The sequence below is a fragment of the Camellia sinensis genome, chromosome 12 (assembly GCF_055761805.1).
Source record: "Camellia sinensis isolate YWXY chromosome 12, ASM5576180v1, whole genome shotgun sequence".
In the NCBI taxonomy this organism is placed as follows: domain Eukaryota; kingdom Viridiplantae; phylum Streptophyta; class Magnoliopsida; order Ericales; family Theaceae; genus Camellia; species Camellia sinensis.
In genome coordinates this window covers 113,933,045-113,953,711 of record NC_138972.1, presented here as the reverse complement: position 1 = coordinate 113,953,711, position 20,667 = coordinate 113,933,045, and the positions used below count along the sequence as shown (strand labels likewise).

The 20,667-nt window shown below is 34.2% G+C and overlaps 1 protein-coding gene across 1 annotated transcript; it reads right to left on the bottom strand.

Moving 5' to 3' along the window:
- Positions 1-2,074: 2,074 nt before the first annotated feature.
- Positions 2,075-15,202, bottom strand: LOC114276393 (Cation efflux family protein). The gene is made up of 12 exons (XM_028218187.2): positions 14,676-15,202; positions 13,009-13,078; positions 11,141-11,238; positions 10,818-10,972; positions 10,241-10,356; positions 9,362-9,458; positions 8,679-8,763; positions 4,261-4,323; positions 4,004-4,109; positions 2,741-2,886; positions 2,565-2,656; positions 2,075-2,452 (listed from the first exon to the last, which is right to left on the bottom strand). The coding sequence occupies exons 1-12, from the start codon at positions 15,027-15,029 to the stop codon at positions 2,338-2,340; spliced, it is 1,497 nt and encodes a 498-aa protein (XP_028073988.2). The 5' UTR covers positions 15,030-15,202; the 3' UTR covers positions 2,075-2,337.
- Between the last annotated feature and the right edge of the window lie 5,465 nt (positions 15,203-20,667).

The window sequence follows — 20,667 nt, the reverse complement described above, 5'->3', positions numbered from 1 at the left end:
GCAGAAGCTGAGCTTGATGTCGATCAAAAATAGTGGGGGAAGTTGGAGGTTAATAGGAAGGAAGAAACTGATTCTCAAAGTGAGTAAGTCTCAGTTCTTCTACCCAATGAGGGTTTTGCGAAAGAGGAGGCGCAGGAGGATCCATCTCGAAGGAATCAGGGAACTAGGGGTTGTTTACGCAGTCAAGCCAGTCAGAAAAGCAAAATTTTGCCCTCTGGGCTAAGAATGATGGGCTGTACCCTTGTGCTTCCTCTAGGTGACGAGGAGCTTGCACAATCTTCGTAGGCATGGAGGACATGTACCATGTTATGAGCAAGTTGTCTTCCAGACTGTGTCGGTGATCGATGGATACATATGGGTAAACCACCGAGCTCCGAACGAAAGGAGGAAAAGATGGAAGATCAGCAAATTCGACGAAATGATGATTAATGCGCTCCCTCAGCTTGGATTTCTCAAGTTCTGGCCAACCTCCCCAGCCAGAAGTCTTAGAAGAAGAAGAAGAAGCTACAGCCTCATACCACGTAGAAGGTTTTGGGTCAGCAGAAGAGCTTCCAATATCCATGTTTGCGAAGTTTTGGGCTAGAGAATTATGAACAATAGGTTCGTAATCCAAAGGTCGATAGTGTGCAAAAGCTTCCATGACTTGAATATAGGAAGTGATAGGAGTGGCTAATAAATGCATGAAAATTCTTTCGAGGGCAAATATTATTATCTAGCAACTCCTCGTATGCTCAATCTCTGTCAAAGAAAGTTTGTTTGGCCATGCAAGCTGTATCAGTCCTTTCGAATGCTCAGATAATAGGAAGTGTTCAAGGTGTGGAAAAGAATTTAATGCAGGCGGTTGCAGTTCTAAGAAGATGTGAAATCCATGTACGTCCTAGGACGTGGATGAAATGTTTAATCCACTAATATCACCAAATATTGGGTATATTAGTGCGGAGAGTAATGTTGACTGTATAAATTATAAAAGTCAATCACGATTCAACACGTGGCATAAGAAGGGCAATTTGGAAAGGCAATATAAATCGCCAACCATAGTCAGACACGTGTCAACCCATACTGGCAATAATGGGTCTGCATAACACTGGAATGATCAAGGGATATAAGGTAATGTGGCCCAACGATTACTCACAAGGTTCAAATTCAAAATTAGGAGGAAAGCCTAACTGCAGACATGGCGTAACAGAGCTAACTGTAACGAATCATAATCAGCGATCATGGAGGGATGCTTTGACGTTTAGAAGTTCATTTTGACAGTTATCATTGAGAAGTATAAATAGCAGAGAAGGCCTCAGGAAGAGGGACCCAGACTCAGATCTACAAACCAGTTTTTATCTACTTTATTTTCTTTCCAATTTTTACATTTCTTGTTCTTTACATTTCTGTATTTCAAATTCTTGTATTGCACTTTATTCATAGGAGTAGTTTCAAATATCTTGTTACTGTAAACCTCTACGAGACTGCATCAGATCATTGTAAGTTTTTCATTTTTATTTAATGAAATGCTGCAATTGTTCTTCATTCAATTATTGTTTACCAAATTCTCCTAAACAAGCCACCAGTAAAAGTCCTCTTTGTTGATGCTGAAAGAACTAAAACACAATCGTCTGATAATTGGTTGGCAACTAATCTTCTATAAGGACTGATTGATCCTTTCTGGCACGCTTAAAATTATAATACAAACCTTCGAAAGTCAAAAAAGCCAACATTTTCGAATTTGAAATCGTGTTTTGAAAACAATTTTAAAGAATAACTTAGATTTGAAAAATAAATTCAAAACAACTCACATATTTGAAAATAACTAAGGTAAAATAATATACACAAAAAACTCCTGGAGAGGATGATTTTTCACTCGAATTCACAAGCAATTATTTACTACCAACATTAATCTGTGTAGGTCTTATGTGAGACTCGTATGAATCAATAACTAAGATGTGTGGTATGAAATAATTTTTCAAGCTTCGCGGCTTCATGCCAAGTCAAGAGTTCTTTTTCAACTAGCAAGAGTGACACATCAAATATAATCTTCTGTACAAACTAATCATAGAAGAACCAGACTCCAAAGCAAATCATATAAGCGAAAAACCAAATGGAACGGTTTCTCTTATTCTTCAAGTATATCACAATTATGTATGGCAAAAATCCAACATGCCATACAAGGCTAGTGTATATTATGATTGCAATTCTAATTGTATAATGGTGTTTGAATTTATATACTATATTCCCACCTTTAGCCAAGGAATATTTCTCACAAAAACTGTATACTCTTCTGTAACTAGAAAGCAATATCAATACTACATAAATGCAGATACCTGGCTTTTTAAGTCACAAAATTAATCATGTTAACTGTGGGATTGTACGCCCAAGTCGCAGTTGAATACAGACCTCGACAGCATCAGGGGCTGCCTTTGAAATCTCTCTTTCTGCTTCTTCGGCTACCTTTATTGCATCTCTGTAAAATGAAAACGATGAATACAAATATATATATATATATATATATACTGTTATAGAATACTCTGGAATAATGTGAATAGATTATGAAAAACAAGATCATGGAGTCTTACCGAATTAAAATGTCGGGGGGCATAGAGACTTCAACTTGAAGTAAAATCTTGTCCGGAAACAAGTGGCGAGTTATGCGCTCAAGAACCATTTTCTGGAATTTGTAAAACATAACATATAACACGAGATGGCTTGAGAATACACTAAAAAAAATCAGTTCAGAAAAGAAAAAAAGTACCTCTGAGAATTTTGATGATAATATATTGGAAACGATATCTTCAATATCCTTGTGCTCTGATGAAAGATTCCTATTCCACCAATCTGTTTCCATCATATTCCCTTGTTGGTCCTTTGTATCAGCCGAGAAAAGTGAAATTGCAGGATCTACAAGGGCAATTAAAACAAGGAGGTGCTATGACATAATTGACACTAATGGATTATTAAATTAAAAATAGAATGATGAAATTTGATGGTTATTGAAGCACCTCTTGACAGAATAATAACAACCAATAACAACATAAAATTTAATCAGATGAAGCATTTTTGGATCAACTAGCACGTTGGAAGAGCTGTTGCTCTTGTAACCCTCAATTTCTTTTGGCAGGATAATGAATTTTTCCAAGTCCAATGTTAAATTTCAAAACCATAACAGGTTGTCTTGTACATAACCGAATATCAAAATTGACATGAATTGCAAGCCCAGTTACTAACATTGTGCTATTTATTTATTTTTTGGTCTTGAACATTGTGCTATTGAAAAAACTTGAAATAAAATATTCACCAGAAGTGTGATAGATAGGACAGTAGTCATCCTCGAATATACTTCATATTTGACATGCAGTAAAGAGTTCCTAATCCAATGGTGGCTTCAACCAAAAAATTGGAGATCAAGAGCTATCCCATCCAAATTATACTTCAACTTACAGTTATTTTAACTCGTTAGTAACCCAAAACATGAGTCTATTGATCGGCCCTATGGTTTATAACTGACGAAAGAAGGCGCAGAGACTGAAGATGTACCTTGAAGGAGAGCATAATGTGAACGGAGGGTTTGCTATAAAGTACAAAACCCACATAATCTAAATGCATGGTTTGCAAACAACCTTCAATTAAGTCTTGGCTTGCAAACTATCCTACCACCCTCCCAAAGTAATTAGCAGCCGGCTCTAATAAAAGATTAAGAATCTAGGTTGAGTTTGATAATAATTTAACTTGCTTCAAGGGAGTCATTATAACTTAGGATTGGGCTTGGTTACATCTTCAACCCAATCAGACCACATGAATTACTGTCCTGGTCAGATCTGCGGCATGAAAAACCGTTTAGAACTGTAACAGATTAAATGATTTAGAGAAGTCCCAAGTTACCATTTTGTTAACAAACTATGAGCAGGGGAACCTTACACTTGTCCATCTATTTAACCAAACTCAGGATAGCTTTGAAACTGAAACTTCAATATACCCTAAGAATCAATGGAAAAAGTAACAAAACAAAGTAGATTACCTATGTGTATGAAGACTTCAGCTACTTCAGGGTGTAACTTCTGAATTACATGATGAACATTCTCACCAACTTCATGAGCCGCACTAACACTTGAGAAAGGATCTACCTGCAAGGAAAAGTAACTGCTGTGTGTATTTGAGGATCTGAAAGGTGTGTGGTGTCCATTGTCCAAGAAACTAACATGAATGTATGTAAGGAATCAAAAGACAGGTTGTACTACATACAACAAATAACAGTAGACTAATCAGATGCCCTACCTCAATATTTACATCAAGATAGAGAGAGGAACCGGCTTTTCTTCCCCTCAGATGATTGCAGCCCTATAGAGTTCAGCAAACATGTTAAAGAAAAAAAAAATCATAAAACCCATACTACAATATGCAGGTTTTCAGCAGCAAGAGTCAACCAATGGCGAAGTATGGTCCAATTGATACAAAACAACAATAAAAATCCCCCAAAAATCACTAACTACTCAAGAAAATAAAACTCATTTACCCAATAAAGAGGCTAACATATGGAACAGTAACAGAAGTGCTCAAAATTTGATGTTCTAATAGTGGTAAAAGGCAACAAAAGACTTGAAACATCATTGTGCCTGGCCTCTCTCAAGTGAGCTTCATAGGGACGTGTCAATAATGTTATTATTTAAAACTAGCTATAATAAACAAGGTACAAAAAATTTTGGTTACACTTCTGGCGCCAAAACAATAAATGGATAATCCCTGGTCTCTGAACTATTTGTCAAAAACATCAGTGAAATGCAGCAATTTTGTGTTTTAGATAAATAATCTTTACAATGGGGCTGTCACATGCACAGTTATCTCAATTAGCACAAAATGGATTCCATGGGAATTGATAGATTCCCAGAGTTCCTATGGTCATGAGGTATAAGTTGTACAACATACACGCATCTATGTGCACTTTTTTCTTGTTTGATTAGATGCCTTCTGTTGGAACAGATTCAATTGCAGGTGACTATACCTCTCAGGAATCATGGTCTCAGCCTAAGCGATTTTAGGTTCGTTATTTGCTAGTTTTACTAGTAGATCAAAAATATGTGTGGATATCATGGAATTATGCTAAATGCTATGGCTTTATCACCATGTGATTTCACCACTTCCATTCCAAGATATTTGCTTTCCTTAATATTAACTTTCTGATATATATTGCAACAACTTATTAACATTGGACCCCACTCTGTAGGCTATGGTATGAGCAAATGTCGAACACTTCTAAATGGATGTTTCTCCAGCTAGACTGCCAACAAAGAAATAAAGAAACATACATCTACTTCACTAAAAGTTCCATAAGATACCCTCAATTGAATCCTTTCATTAAGTGGATATTTTTAAATAAGGTTGCAAGTATTCTATGTCTAAGAAGAAATTGTGTAGAAACTTCATTTTACCTTATGCCAATGAAGTATTTGGCCGCGTTCCTGTGTCCTCAGATTTTGGGAATAGATGAATCTAGCACCTCGACATAAACCCAAATCTAACATGCATACCCAAATTTGGATTCTTCTCTAAAAAATATGGATCATTCATAACAATGGTTCACTCCTATGAGGGCAAAAGCAGAGAAAAAGAAAAAATGGCATCTGGCACTTCTTAGTTCATAGGGTCCATGAGTGAGACGAGGCTACCTAGCCAATGACCCAAACTACCACACCAACACAGCTGGAGCATTCCATACTTGTTGTCATGGATGAAAATGAACTCATCAAATAGATTCTACCAATTCTCAATTTTATTATCTAGTTTTTAGTGGAAAGTGAATGATTGATCCAACTCAAGAATCCCAAGATCACAAAAGGATATGAAGACAGATTCCCTGATGTGAATCCCCGACCCCCCTCTCTCTTTTCTTCTTCTACAGTGATGAAGTAAACCCATTTCAAACCAACCAAACCTAACCAATCAAATAACATATTTCCAAAAACTCAACTTTGCAACTAAAGTAACAAAGCCCAGAGACGATTTCACCACTTTACCCATAAAATTCAGTTTGGTTTTTGAAACACTTATACTTTGCCCTTCAAACATAAAGTAACAAACAAAATTTCATTTTTCATAGACATCTAAAGCCACCTAAACCACACCAAATCAAGCTTTTAAGTCCCATCAAATTGGGTCGGCTACATGAATCCTTCTTCTCCACTCAACTCCATCCAAGGCCATTTCGTTAGTCAAATTAAGGAGATTTATATCTCTATTTACTACAATAGCCCACAACAATTTAAGTCTGCCCCTTCCCCTAACACTTCCATCTAACGTCAATGTATCGCATCTCTTCCCTACTGCCTTTGTTGATCTCCGTTGTATATGACCAAACCATCTCAATCTATTCTCTCTCAACTTATCTTTTATCGGTACTACTCTTACCCATTCTCGAATATACTCATTCCTAACTCTGTCTTTTCTAGTCTTTCCACACATCCACCTTAGCATCTTCATCTCAATAACACTCATCTTATCTACATATTGTTTCTTAGTTGTCTAACATTTCGTCCCACACAACATCGTTGGTCTAATAGCTGTTCTATAGAACTTTCCTTTTAGTCTAGTCGGTACTCGTTTATCACACAATACCCCAGACTCACCCCTCCACTTAAGTCACCCCGCCTTAATTTTATGTACCACATCTGCTCCAATCTCCCCATTCGTTGTGATAATCGATACTCAATAACAAAAATGTTCACTCTTAGGTAGTTCTTGATTCTCAATTTTCACTTCTCCTTCGCTTTCATTGTTATTGTTACTAAAATTACACTCCATGTACTCTGTCTTAGTTCTACTTATCCTAAATCATTTGCATTCAAGTGTTTCTCTCTAAGTCTCCAACTTAGTGTTAACGACTTCTCTAGTCTCATCCACTATCTGCAAAAAGCATACACCATAGCTCATCATCCTGAATATTTCTTGTCAATTCATCTATAATTAAAGCAAAAAGACAAGGATTTAAGGCTAATCCTTGGTGTAACCCTACAATAATTGTAATTTCACTTGTCTCTCCAGAAGATGATCTAATAGTGGTCACCACACATTCATACATATCCTTAATCATATCAATGTAACCTTTTATCACTCTTTTTTGCTCTAACACCCACTAGATTATATCCCAATACACTCTATCATATGCTTTCTCAAGATTGATAAAAACCATATGAATGTCTCTTTTCTTTTTTCTATACTTTTCTATAACTCTCCTCAAAAGATAAATCGCTTCCATTGTTGACTCACCAAGCATAAACCCAAATTGATTCTCTAACACCTCTGTTATATGTCCCAATCGACGTTCCATCACTCTGTCCCACACTTTTATTACATGACACATTAGTTTGATTCCACTATAGTTGTTACAGTTCTGGACATCTCCTTTATTCTAATAAATTGGTATTAAAATAGTCTTTCTCCACTCCTCTGGCATTTTCTTAGTCTACAAAATCTTACTAAATAACCTAGTCAACCAAGTAACCCCCTTCTTACCCAAACATTTCCAAGCTTCAATAGGGATATCATCGGGTCCTACACCCTTATTCGATTTTATCTTCTCAAGTGCAATCTCCACTTCAAAATTCCTAATCTTGCGATACAACTTGTAGTCCTGATTTTCCTTATTACTGCCTACTTCCTCCCCTTTTGACCTAGCTCCATGTTCCTCATTTAACAACTTCTCAAAATAGTTCTTCCACCTCTCCTTAATCTCTTCATTTTTCACCAACACCTTAGTCATCACTCTTGTTACACTTAACTTGATTAAAATCTCTTGTTTTCCTCTCTTTTATCTTAGCAAGTTCGTATATCCTCTTCTCTCCTTTCTTACTATCTAATCTAGTGTATAGGTTATCATAGACTTTCAACTTAGTCTATCTCACTACTTTTTTGACCTCCTTATTAGCCAACCAGTAGCTCTTAAGATTTCTTCTGTTCTATCATTCTGCCATTTTTTAAAGTACTCTTTTTTCGTCTTTACTACCGCTTGAACCTCCTCCCTCCATCACCAAGTTTTCCTAGAGTTGGGTTCCTTTACTTTCGACTCTCCAAGAACTTCCCTTGATATTTTCCTCATACAATTGGCCATTAAGTTCCACATAGTATTAACATCATCTTCCAAATCTCAAATATCTTCTTTATCCATTCTATTCTTAAATATTTCTAATTTATCCCTTTTTAGGTTCCACAACACCCACTATCCTCCCTAACTTAGTATTGCCCTTTAAAACATAAATCTAGTATCAAAATCCTATGTTGAGACGTCAAGCTCTCTCCAGGAATCACCTTACATCCAAAGCCACCTAGTGATTAATAATTTAGTTCCATCCTTCCCAAAATCAAAAGACCGATGAACCATGCGAAGGGCAAAGGCTAACAGTAATAATAACAACAAAACAATCATAGTAATGAATTTTTATTAGTACTTACAGTAATACTAATCATCAGCCATCATAGATGGGTTTTTAGCATTGGATAACATAATTAATAAATCATAATGACATCATGACGACGACAATGACTATGCCCATGCCCAAAACAAGAATAAAGAGGCCAACAACTAAACAATAAACAAAAGATAGAAGCCATCTGGCCTCTTCTATTCTTCTGGGTTTATGCACACGCATGTGTGTGTGTGTGTGTTCAGGGGGGAGGGGCAGTGCTTTTTAGAGTTGACTTACCTTCACTCCTTCAACTTGTAGAATTGTTTGTTTATAGAGATCCAACTGTTGCGATGGGACAGCTGCATCCACTAGTTCCAATACACTAGAGCACCAGAAAGCACCCCAAATATTGAGAATTTGTCAAACTCAAATATTTTCTTACTCTTATATGAAAGATTAATCATATCATCGTCAGAAAGAAAAAAAAAAAAAAAAGAGGAGCTTCATATAAGACCATTTGTTGCATCATATCATCAAAAAGAAAAGCACAGTGTCCGGCTTGCTAACCATTTACACCACTTCTAGGCTCATCTTATCTCCAAGGGTTGTATGCTATGTTATGGAGACACTCAAAATATGTGATGTTCCAATAACATAACATTATAATGAAAACTCCAAACCATTTTTGATACATCCTATAATAAGCATGTCAGCACAGACACACACACAAACACACACACACACAGAGTACACACATGTCTAATTACTAAAAGTTGCTTAGTAATTTCTCCCCATATTTCTCAATCACATAAATATGTCAGAGCAACACACCCAAACTAGAAATGTTAGACCCTGAATACATCTTCCAGCATGACACATTTACCCATTCATTGATTTCCTTAGACAACTGGCTCACTAAATGATCCAGAACAAATAATTTAGCAAAAAGGCAATTAAACATATATATATTGAAGATGTACCTCTGGTAACCTGTTTCAAGTCCAGCTTTTAGAATCATGCCCGAGACAACAATTCCCGCAAGGGGATCTAGAAACTTCACACCAAGAATAGATCCTCCTAACATCAGGAAGAGTAATCCATGGGTAATCCATGGTCAGTGAGTGATCATGAAATTCAACCACATTAGGGGTCTGAGGACTTGAAAATTTTTAAATTCAGAAATAATTGAAAAGGCCACAATAAATGAACTCGCTCAGTTTCTCCTCAGAGACATGTACACAAATAAAAAATCTGCTCCACACAAATTTTTATTTTTTATTTTTAAGTAAGTCACCATGCATTTACATGACAAATAAATGCAGTCTTGGTTTAAAATATATAACCAAAAAAAAAAAAAAATCATTACCATTTAATGGTCATTATGAATGATTTTTATTTAACTAAAATATGCAAGAACACTCTTGAATTTAAGTAAATCTATAACCAAGTATTTAATATTGAGCCAAAAAGGGAACAGGACTGACGCAAACTCAACCAAACAGGTGCACGCACTGTTTAGTGATAAAACCAGCAAGCATATAACATATCAACAACAATTCATCTAGGAGAAGAATAGGATGAATTTGACAAAAAAAAATATGCAGCATCAGCTACCCATATTGGTAACATACTAGAAGAAATAAAAACTAAAATAAGGCTTCAAAGAATGCCATTCTCTGCGATAACCTACACCACAAGGAGAACAGTTTAATTATACCCTTTCAATCGCATCTCAAATTGCACACTGCAATGATCAACACCCATTGTACTGTACTACCAATCTCATTCAACACCAATATTAACCAAAAATAATCTCTCATATAAAGTTAAATTTCATCACAATAAACAAAGGTCCTCACCAACCCCAATAAGCGCAACAAACGAAGAAACAGCATCTGCACGATGATGCCAAGCATTTGCTTTCATCAATCCACTGCCTTCCCTTTCCCCTGCTCTCTTGGTTATCCAGTATAGCCTATGAGTAAAACCAAACATGCAGATGTAATGATGATGAAGCAACCAAAAGAACAAACAATATTATATTACTCAAATAAAATATTAAACATCCCAGAAACTCATACATAGCATAATTATCTACCATGGATTGCAATATGTACTCACATGAATCATGATAGTAACATAAATTGGACCCACATCTAGTGCCAGAATGAGAGAGAGAAACAAAGAGAGAACCCAATTCATAACGAATGAATTCAATATTTGAAATAGGGAACAAAACTTCTTTTAAATTTGTTCAATACTTCATTTCATTCTAAAGGTCAGAAAAGAAAAGAGGTACAACCACACAAACATCAATAAAGAAGCAAATTAGCACTTGCACATTAAATCCAAAAAAATAGGACACTGGTCCACTTTTTAGGAAAGTACAATAAGAGCACAATATTTTAATTTAATTAATTTAAATAAATTGAGTACCCTTCTTTAACGGATATTGATATTATAGTCATATTCAAAGCTAGGACAGGGTGATCCATGTCAATTCCATGATGATGCCCGCCATGATGATGGTTATGCATGTGCCCATGACCTAGTGACTGATTTACTATTTCAGGAGATGCTGACAACAATCCCTGCAGATAAAATATAAAGAATTCTGAGGGAATAAAAGCAATTATATAAAACATACCAGATTCAGAATCTGTTTTAACTTCAATAAATTATCAAGATAAGAAACATGGCAGTAGAGGCTAATAATCATATCACTTCTCATGAAAGGGCTACAAGAGAAAGAGTCCTACCAGCAACAGATCTAAAGCATGCCATGCAATACCTCCAGCTGTTCCCAAAAGCATAACAGAAATCCCAAGGGCTCCTAAAGTCTCAAATTTACCATGTCCTGAAAGATGACAAAAATAAGTGGAAAACATATGTGTGTATGTGAATCCAAGAATCAAAAACCCAAATGAACTATAAGTGCTAAAGGTATTGCTTTCCTCATGTGGTCTTGAGTAAAGCAAAGTAGAAACACATCCAACTTTAATACAAGGCAAAATTGTCTAAGAATACAAGCTCTAGGTTGTATGAGTGTTCCTTGGAGATCTGTGGGTGGAAATAATTAGCTCTTTTAGTCTAGCTGCCCATTGCAAGGCTCTTCTATTGGATGGTAAAATCAGCCAAACAAGAAGTGGAATCGCTAGCAAAAGGACCTACAACTGTGGATCTACTTAAGTGATAATTACTATGGATCTACTACACCAACTATGAATTCACATTCTTGTAAGTTGTAATGCATAAGCATTGTAGTGTACATTTAACTCATATTTATTTCGTTTTTACTTGGCATCATATGAGAAGTTTTGAGTATGCAAATATTAAAATAAAATAAATAAACAAAAATAAATTATTGCATGAACCAAGCCTTACCAAGAAATAAAGTAGATTATAATGCTACAAAAAATCTACATGAGAGAGAGAGAGAGAATTCCAAGAATGTTTCCAACTTACTCTGATTCCCCACATAACATGAATTACCAGAATGCAAAACTTGCATAATTGTTATGTGATTATAGAAACCATAAGCATCTGACTTATGCCAACAAACAACAAGATGACTATTCTTTTTTATTAGGTCGGAACTATTCATTTTACTAAGCCTCTTATTTCTTGTAAGGGGAAATCAATTCAATTAAGAATTTTAGCATGTATTGTAAAATAAAAGTAAATATTTATGAAAAAACTTCATTTTCTTTCTGTTTTATGATTTAAGAGTTACTTTCTAATACAAAATAGGTGTTTGGGGAAGTGGGTTTTTTTCTAGGTTTTTTTAGTTGTAGGATATTATTGGAGAAAAAAAATTTTGCGTTTGGGAAGATAGTTGGGTTCTTTTGTGGTTGAATGTGATGTTTGTGAGAGAAAAAGTGAAATGATTATGGGGTTTGATGTGATATTTTGTTTGGATTTGTTTTTTTTTTTGGTTTTGTAACCAATTTGTCTTTTAGTGAAAAAAAACAAAAAACAAAAAACCCAAAAACCAAGTTCCCAAACACCACCAAAGTATCAAGTTAACTTTTACTTATCACAAACAAAGGTGTCAAGTTAACTTTATTTGCCAAATGAAGCTTGATCATTCCCAGCTTGCTCACCAAAGAAGAGCCGTACGAAATACCCAAAAATAGGATTTGAAATCGATGAAACTTAGTATTTGGTTCCATTTTCGAAAACTATCTTCTATTCTCAAAAATAAAAATTGATCCAGACTTGTTTGGCAATCTGATTTCCAAAAAATTAACTGAAAACACCCCTTTCTAGGAAATTATTTTAAATTATTTCTGAATTCTCAAAAATCAGTTTCATACGAAAATTTAAAAAACCATGGTGTTTCCTGATCTTTTCATTATTTTTGTTTTTGAAAAAAAAAAAAAATTTGAAAAACTGAAACAGAAATTTTGAAAACAATACCACACTCAGGATAAATTGTGAGCAAAGCTTGACATTGCTTGAAAAAACTCTACGACAAGTCAAGCAGAAGACAACAACATTGGCACCATCTTGCATGAAGGCAAAGCACAGAAGAACAATCTCATCAAATGACATAAAAAAATAAGTCACATAGCAACAAAAAAATTAAGACCAATGGAGTAGCGTGTAGGTACAAATCAAAAGTGACCATATGGGTGTTCTTTGTCCTTGGGAACCCTTGCAGCTCTGAATGACAACAAAGCAACACCACTAAGAACCTGTGAAGAAAAAAAATATTATTATAAGTAGAGTTGTCATACTAAAGACCATAATCAACAACTGAGCAGATCTTGGGAACGTGAAGAATTACTGCAGATTAAAAGGAAGTTCATTGTAAAGTTTTTCTTGATTCCACATTTGTAGGGAAGAGAATATATATGCAATGAAATACATATGGACTGGACTCGGTCACCAATAACTTTAAAATAGAAGCACCTCTCATACATTCATTAGTCTTTACTGTGAAGCTGAAAGACCCAAAACCACAGTAAAGATACAGCACAAAGACCCTGTTTGGTGCATCTTATTGAAGCTGCTTAGAGCATCTCCAATCCTCTCTTATAGCATTTTTATTTTTAGAATTTGTGTCCGAGTTTTTGGTACAACTTTTGCTTATGGCTTATGATGCAGTAATAGCTTAATAAACTGGGAGGGGAAAGGAAAATAAAATGCTAATTATTTTAAATCTGGGGTAGAGATGCTTTTAACTGCTGCTGTCTGATTATCAACTTTCAGTTTGAAAAAAGCTACACCAAATAGGCCTAAAGCATTAATTACCCTTCCTAAGAAATGCAAAAAAATAGATTATTCTCAATTCATTTATAGATGGGTAAAGTATACACTTAATTTATTTTGGACTCTAATCATTAATTTGTATCAATTGTATCCTTAAACTTCACATATTTATCTAATGTAGTCTCATCCCCTAAATGTTGTTGATAGAATAGACATTTACATCATCCTCACATTAGCATTTAAAAGGCATTGAAATAAATTTATCTCATTTTTTGCCTAAATGAACCGCGAATCAATCCTTAAATTCCATAAAAACTCCAATTTCTACTTGCAATTTGCTACGTTAAAACCCTAAAATGGAGTAGAACCAAATATATAGTGTGTTTGGCTCTTCAGTTTGATAGAATTTGACATATTTTAATGCCTGGTGAGAACGGAACAACATTGAATTAATGTGCAAAGTTTAGGATTATAATTGATACAAATTAAAAATTACAGATCAAGATAAAATAAGTGATACACTGTAAGGACTATTTGTATACTTTACCCTAGATACACATTGACAATGTATTGAATATAAACACTAAAATAGAGCAAAATATAAGCCTAATAAGAAAATTAATTAATAATAATACGGCTCTGTATACATTTAGTGATCTCCATTATAACTTTTTTATAAGTAAAATAAATAAAATATATATGAATAAGGGTAAATAACACCTCTCTGCAGTTCAAGTGAAGTGCCACTTTAGTCCCGTAATTTCAATTTAAACAATTTAGTCCCTACATTTTTTATTTTTCTTTTTTCTTTTGAATGAATAAAACACTTTGGGTCCTAATTTTTTCCATTTCAAAATGTTAACAAGCACGTTACAACAAAATTGAAAACATAATGTCTAAATTGTTCAAATTAAAATGCAATTTACCCTATAAATAACTATACTGGAGATCAGTAGGAAAAAATTATATCCGTATCCATGCTCATGAAAAAACATATACGTAATTGATATGAGCTGAAAAATTAAAATGGCTTGATATATAACTGTTAAGCAGATTATGAGGGGAATTTTGGAGTGTTACCACATCGGAGATAGAATGGGCGGCGTCGGCAATAATAGCGGTGCTGCCGGAAAGATAACCGGTCAATGACTTTCCAGCGGCCAAGCCAATGTCGGCGGCGAGTCCCAACCAGAATATCTTCTCGGCTTCCTCGCTAGAGCGATCATGTTGGTGGTGATGGTGAGAATGACCTACGTGCCATCTCTTCGAAATCCTGTAATTAGGGCTTTCTGAGAGTCTCCCCAATGGGCGGTGATCGTAGAATTCAGAAGAACCGAATGCTTGAATTATACGATTCTTGTGATTGCGAGTGTGAAATCTTGATATGTAGCTTCTGTAAATGGGATTGAGATTGTAGAATTTGAACAACCCCATTTTTTAATTTTCAGATTATTAGAGATTGCTTGTGATCACTGTGGAGTTCCAATTTCGTATAGATTCTGATAAAATTTAAACCAAAAAAAAAAAAAAAAATGCAAAGTTGTTTAGGAGAAAATAATTTGGTGCGTGCTGTATTTCGTAAATTTGCGTAACAAGAAACATGATTCGTTTGGAATGTGAGTTTGGGTTTTGGTTTTTTTGATTTTTTAATTATTTTAATTTGAGGCTAAAAATTTTCATTTTAAATAGATTTTTTTGTCTTTTTTTATTTTTATGAGGTAAAAAATAAATAATTATAATTTGTATATAATATTTTATTTTATTAATCTTATGCCTTATTTTATTTTTTATGATTATTTTAAGCCAAACCATTTATGTGACATGGGTGTGCAAACAAACATGGGATGATGACAACAGTCACGGGGTAATATTGTAATTATCATAATCGTTAAATGTAACCGACGTGGATATGTTGGGAGACATGTCGCGATTTCTTTTGAAACTAGTCTATAAAGGCATCTCCAACGATTTACCAAAAATTTTATTAGAATTGAGTAAAAATATGACCAATTCTTTTATCTGATATCAGCCACTCCAACGGTGAACTACTGTATCTTTCATAAAAACACAGGATATCTGGGAGAACGACCGACCAGTTTTCCGACAAGAGCAAAATGAAATTTTTTTTTTCCCCCTCCATTTTTGTTTCCCTCAATTCTTTTGCCATTTCTTTTTCTCTTCATTAAATCTTGTTGTTAAGGCATTAACAAGACTTGTTGTTGTTCAAGATTGGTCAATGAAAAAGGAGGAGGATGGGAAGGATGGGCCAAAGATGAGGTGGTCCTCGAGTTCTAAAGGGGTAAGAGGCACAGGAATGGTGATTTCATTGTCTTCATGGAGGGTACAAAGTGATGGTGGTGCTGTTGCTGATGGTTGTAGACGTCTAGGGCTGATATAAGGAAGAAGTGGGTCTTTCTCCATCATCCATCTATCTATCTGGGTTCGTCAAAAAATTACTTTTGGATCCGCTGGAATACCCAAAACCAGGCTGGATGGATCGAATTCATACAATAAAGTTTTAGTAAAACAAAATGGCACATTGAGAGAGTGTAAATCGATGATGTGAGAGAGAGAGAGAGAGCACAAGTGCAAAAAGTGGTGGTATATACCTACAGAATTCTAGAAAGAAAGAGAAAGAGAGATTTATGACAATTAGTTGATTCGGTCACTGGGCACTGGCTGTGTTCTTTGAATTGTGCAGTTAACTAGATGACCGGGTGAACAACTCGCCGGTTATCCGGTGGATCTCACTCCCAACGTTCATGCACAATAAACTGCTGAAAACTGACTAGGTCCTCAATTTGGTGAAAGATTTGAGATATTCTTAATTTGATATAGGTTTGATGAAATTATTGAAGACCAAAAAAATATACTTTTTCACCAAATTTAAATTTGGTGATAGATTTGATTAAACGTTGAAGATGTCCTAAGAAGTGTAGCGTTCACTATCCTGCAATACTACATATTTATTTTTAAAAAATAAGGATAAAATGGAAATATATATATATATATATATATATATATTTATATACCAAAAGCTACCCAACCTAAGATCTTTTACGTAAAAGGATAATTTTTAATGTTCAAGTACATATTATATATATATTTGTATAAATTCTTATGAATATATAAGTTACTTTATAAATTGTGTAAGTTTTTACAAAGATACGTAAGGTAACTTATACAAATTTAAAAAATCACAACTAATGTATATTTGTAAGAATTTAAGCGATTTTGTGAGATAACTTATATTTATTTGTGAGAACTGTTGGAAAAATGATTAATATAGGCATATTTTGGGCCGACTTTGAGCCCAAAATTTAGTGGGCCTCGAACGTCTTTTGGGGTGGGTCAAAAGAGGTGAAGTGTTCCTTGCCACGTGGCAAGTCACACGGTGAAGACGGTTCGTCAAAACTATTTATGAGTGAATGGGAACATGACGTCGTTTTTGGGTTCGTGAAATAGGAAATTTAAGGGAGTAAATGTGGGTATCTTTGGAAAGGGTTGTCCCACATTGAAACTTTGAGAGAGTTTATTTGTGTATATAAGTTCTAGCCTACAACGCTTGGGTTGGGCCCCAAGGGGCACCCCAAGTTTGTAGAATGGAGGAGTTATGGAAAATGTGAACCTTAGCCCAGACCACCACACACGCGCGCGCTGCCGCCGTCCGTCCGGTCGAGCCATGCCGGGCGCGGTTATGGGTCGGGTCGGCTCTTATATTAATTTTTTGGACAAAATTTATTTGAATCTTTTCCAATTTTTTTTGCGAAAATTTAATTTAAATTTGAATTCAAATTGTTTGTCCAAAATTTGTGCCTCTTCCATATTCCACTATAGATTTCGAACAGGTTTTTTAACTGCCAATCTGTTATATTATTCGGACAGATTCACTATTAAATCTGCCCAGGCAGATTCAAACAGTGGGATACAGCAGTTCTGGGCAGTTAGATAACTGCTATGGTTTGGACATCTGTTCAATACAAATTGCACCTGTTCACTTCTTTTGTGTACCTGTTCGGGTCTATATATTGGAGACTTGTTCCTACAGATTGTGGTTGATAATAATACATCCACAAATCTGTCCAGAGGTCTGTTGAAATTCGGACAGATTCAAGATCTGTCCAGTTTTCATTTTCAATCTGTTCTAAAATAGTGTCATATTTGTTTGGCGGTTTACATACCTGTTGGGACAGAATTGATTGCCTATAAGTTCAGACCATTGCCAGCAGTCTTGGGCACCGAATATCAGTTTGAAAATCCCATCTTTTGCTGTCCAACTTTGTTTTGTTTTGCATTATTCTACATTTTAGTTTTAGAATAAATTTCAAAGAGTTAGAACACAGGTTTGGTTCGCCGGACAAATTTGTTTGAAGTGCTTCTACAAATTTGTGAAGATCATTGTATCTTGGAAGATAGACGCCACTCAATCGTAAGCACCGTAGCGGGGCGAATCTGTCTTAAGGACAGAGTGTCACACACTCGACTTGGTTTATGAATTTTTAATTCAGTTCGATAAATAAATTTGGTACGTTATTTATTTATTTGTTTGACTTTGTTTTGAATTTATTTTATTTACACAGAAGATTGTTCCAACAATTTTAAGACAGATTCGAATTATTTTGTTTACAGAATTTTTTGTTTTGTTTCCTTTTCTCTTTCTTCTTTTAAGAAAACTATTTTCTGTGGATTTATAAAATAATATTCTGGTTGGAAAAACAAATAGTGATTATATGCTATTTGACAGATAGTAGTAATATACTGTCTATTTTCTTTGACAACTAATAGCACCATACTGGTGTCATTAACAATTTAGAATATATTTTTGTAGAATTTTGTCAGAAAATTAATTTTGGTTTTTAGAAATTATTTTCAGAGTTTTCATTAATTAAAATTCTGTTTCAGTATTTTAATTATTAAAGTGTTACAAAAATTTAATTTTCTGTGTGGAATTAATTTGGTTAAATAAAATTTTATTTTATTTTCAAATTAATTGGAAAATAAAAGTTACATTTTTGTTTCTTTTATTTTTACAGAATTTAATTCTGTGAATTTGGATTAGTTTTCTGTGTGAAATTATTTTGGTTGAATAAAATTTTATTTTATTTTATTTCCAAATTAATTGAAAATAAAAGTTACATTTTGTTTTGTTATTTTATTTTAACAGAATTTATTTCTGTAGTTTTGGTTTAATTTGTTTAAATAAAAATTTATTTTATTTTCAAATTATTTGGAAATAAAAGTTACAATTCTTGTTTCTTTTATTTTTACAAAATTTAAAATTCTGTGTTTTTTGGTTTAAATTTTCTGTGTACTATAAAATTCTAATTATAATTTTATTTTATAATTTAGAATTTATGACTACTAAAACTGGTCAAACTAATGTTCAAACCAGTACTGGTATGGTGATTGCCATTACGCCAACCTTTCCTTATGTCGGGACTGTGCCAGTGAATCATGGTGAAAAACCAGAGAAGTTCTTAAGAACTGATCTTTGCAAAGACAAAGGAAGATCAAGTAAGAAGGTTGCTAAAGCCAAAATGACCGAAATGGATAAAATTTCCAATGATGTAGATGTCATAAATCTTTCTGCAGTTGTTTCCGAGGCAAATCTTGTCGGAAATCCTAACGAATGATAGGTAGACACTGGTGCTACTCGCCATATCTGTGCCGACAAAAAGATGTTCACATCTTATTCTACAGTGGACAATGGTGAGCAACTTTTATGGGTAACTCCTCAACTTTCAAAGTTGAAAGACAAGGAAAGATTATACTTAAGATGACATCTGGAAAGGAACTCACTCTCAACAATGTGTTGCATGTACCGAACATTCACAAGAATCTTGTTTCCGAATCTTTGTTGAGTAAGAATGGGTTTAGGCTAGTTTTTGAAAGTGACAAGTTTGTACTTACCAAAAACAGGATGTATGTAGGAAAATATTACATGTCTGATGGCCTTTTCAAGTTAAATGTAATGACCGTTGTATCCTCAGTTATTAATAATAATACATCTTCTTCTTACTTGCTTGAGTCTTCAAATTTATGGCATGGTAGACTAGGACATGTTAATTATGAATCTTTACATAGATTAATTAATATGGAGTGTTTACCTAAATTTGACATTGATTCAAATCATAAATGTGAAATTTGTGTTGAGGCAAAATTATCTAAAACTCCTTTTCATTCAATTGAAAGAAGTACGGAACCACATGAATTAATTTATAGTGACATTTGTGATTTTAAATCAATTCAAACCAGAGGTGGAAAAAAGTATGTTATCACTTTTATAGATGACTAAACTAGATATAGTTATGTTTATTTAATTCGAACTAAGGATGAAACTTTGGAAACTTTCATTCAATATAAGAATAAAGTTGAAAATCAACTTGGTAAGAAAATCAAAAAACTTAGAAGTGATAGAGATGGTGAATATGAATCACCTTTTGGTGAATTTTGTAAAGAACATGGAATTATTCATCAAACCACTGCTTCTTACTCACCTCAGCAAAATGGAATTGCTGAAAGGAAAAATAGGACTTTAAAAGAAATGATGAATTCCATGTTAATAAGTTTTGGATTATCTCAGAACTTGTGGAGGGAAACAATATTTTTTGCTAATTATATACTTAATAAGATACCCCGAAAGAAAGTGACTCAAACACCTTATAAATTGTGGCATGGAAGAGTACCATCCTACAAATACTTAAAAGTGTGGGGGTGTTTGGCTAAAATGGCTATTCCTAGTCCTAAAAAGACTAAGATAGGTCCTAAAATCATTGATTGCATTTTCATTGGTTATGCCAAGAATAGTAGTGCATATCGGTTTTTGATTCATAAATCAGAACATTCGGAAATGTATGTAAATACTATTATTGAATCTCAGAATGCATCTTTCTTTGAACATGTATTTCCAAATAAGACTGGACAAGAGACTAGTAACAATAAAAGATCTCATAATACTATTACTAGTCAGGATCAAGAACATGATCAAGAACAAGAGTTAGATCAAAATGAGGAAGAGGAACTTAGGCGTAGTAAACGTGCTAAAACCTCAAAATCTTTTGGTCTAGATTTT

Excerpts from the sequence above, each read along its gene's own strand:
- LOC114276393 (XM_028218187.2), bottom strand. The coding sequence starts at position 15,029 with ATGGGGTTGTTCAAATTCTACAATCTCAATCCCATTTACAGAAGCTAC. Across the intron at positions 10,973-11,140 it reads ATGCTTTAGATCTGTTGCTG|GGATTGTTGTCAGCATCTCC; the intron begins GTAGGACTCTTT and ends TTTTATCTGCAG. Across the intron at positions 10,357-10,817 it reads TCAATATCCGTTAAAGAAGG|GCTATACTGGATAACCAAGA; the intron begins GTACTCAATTTA and ends TTTTACTCATAG.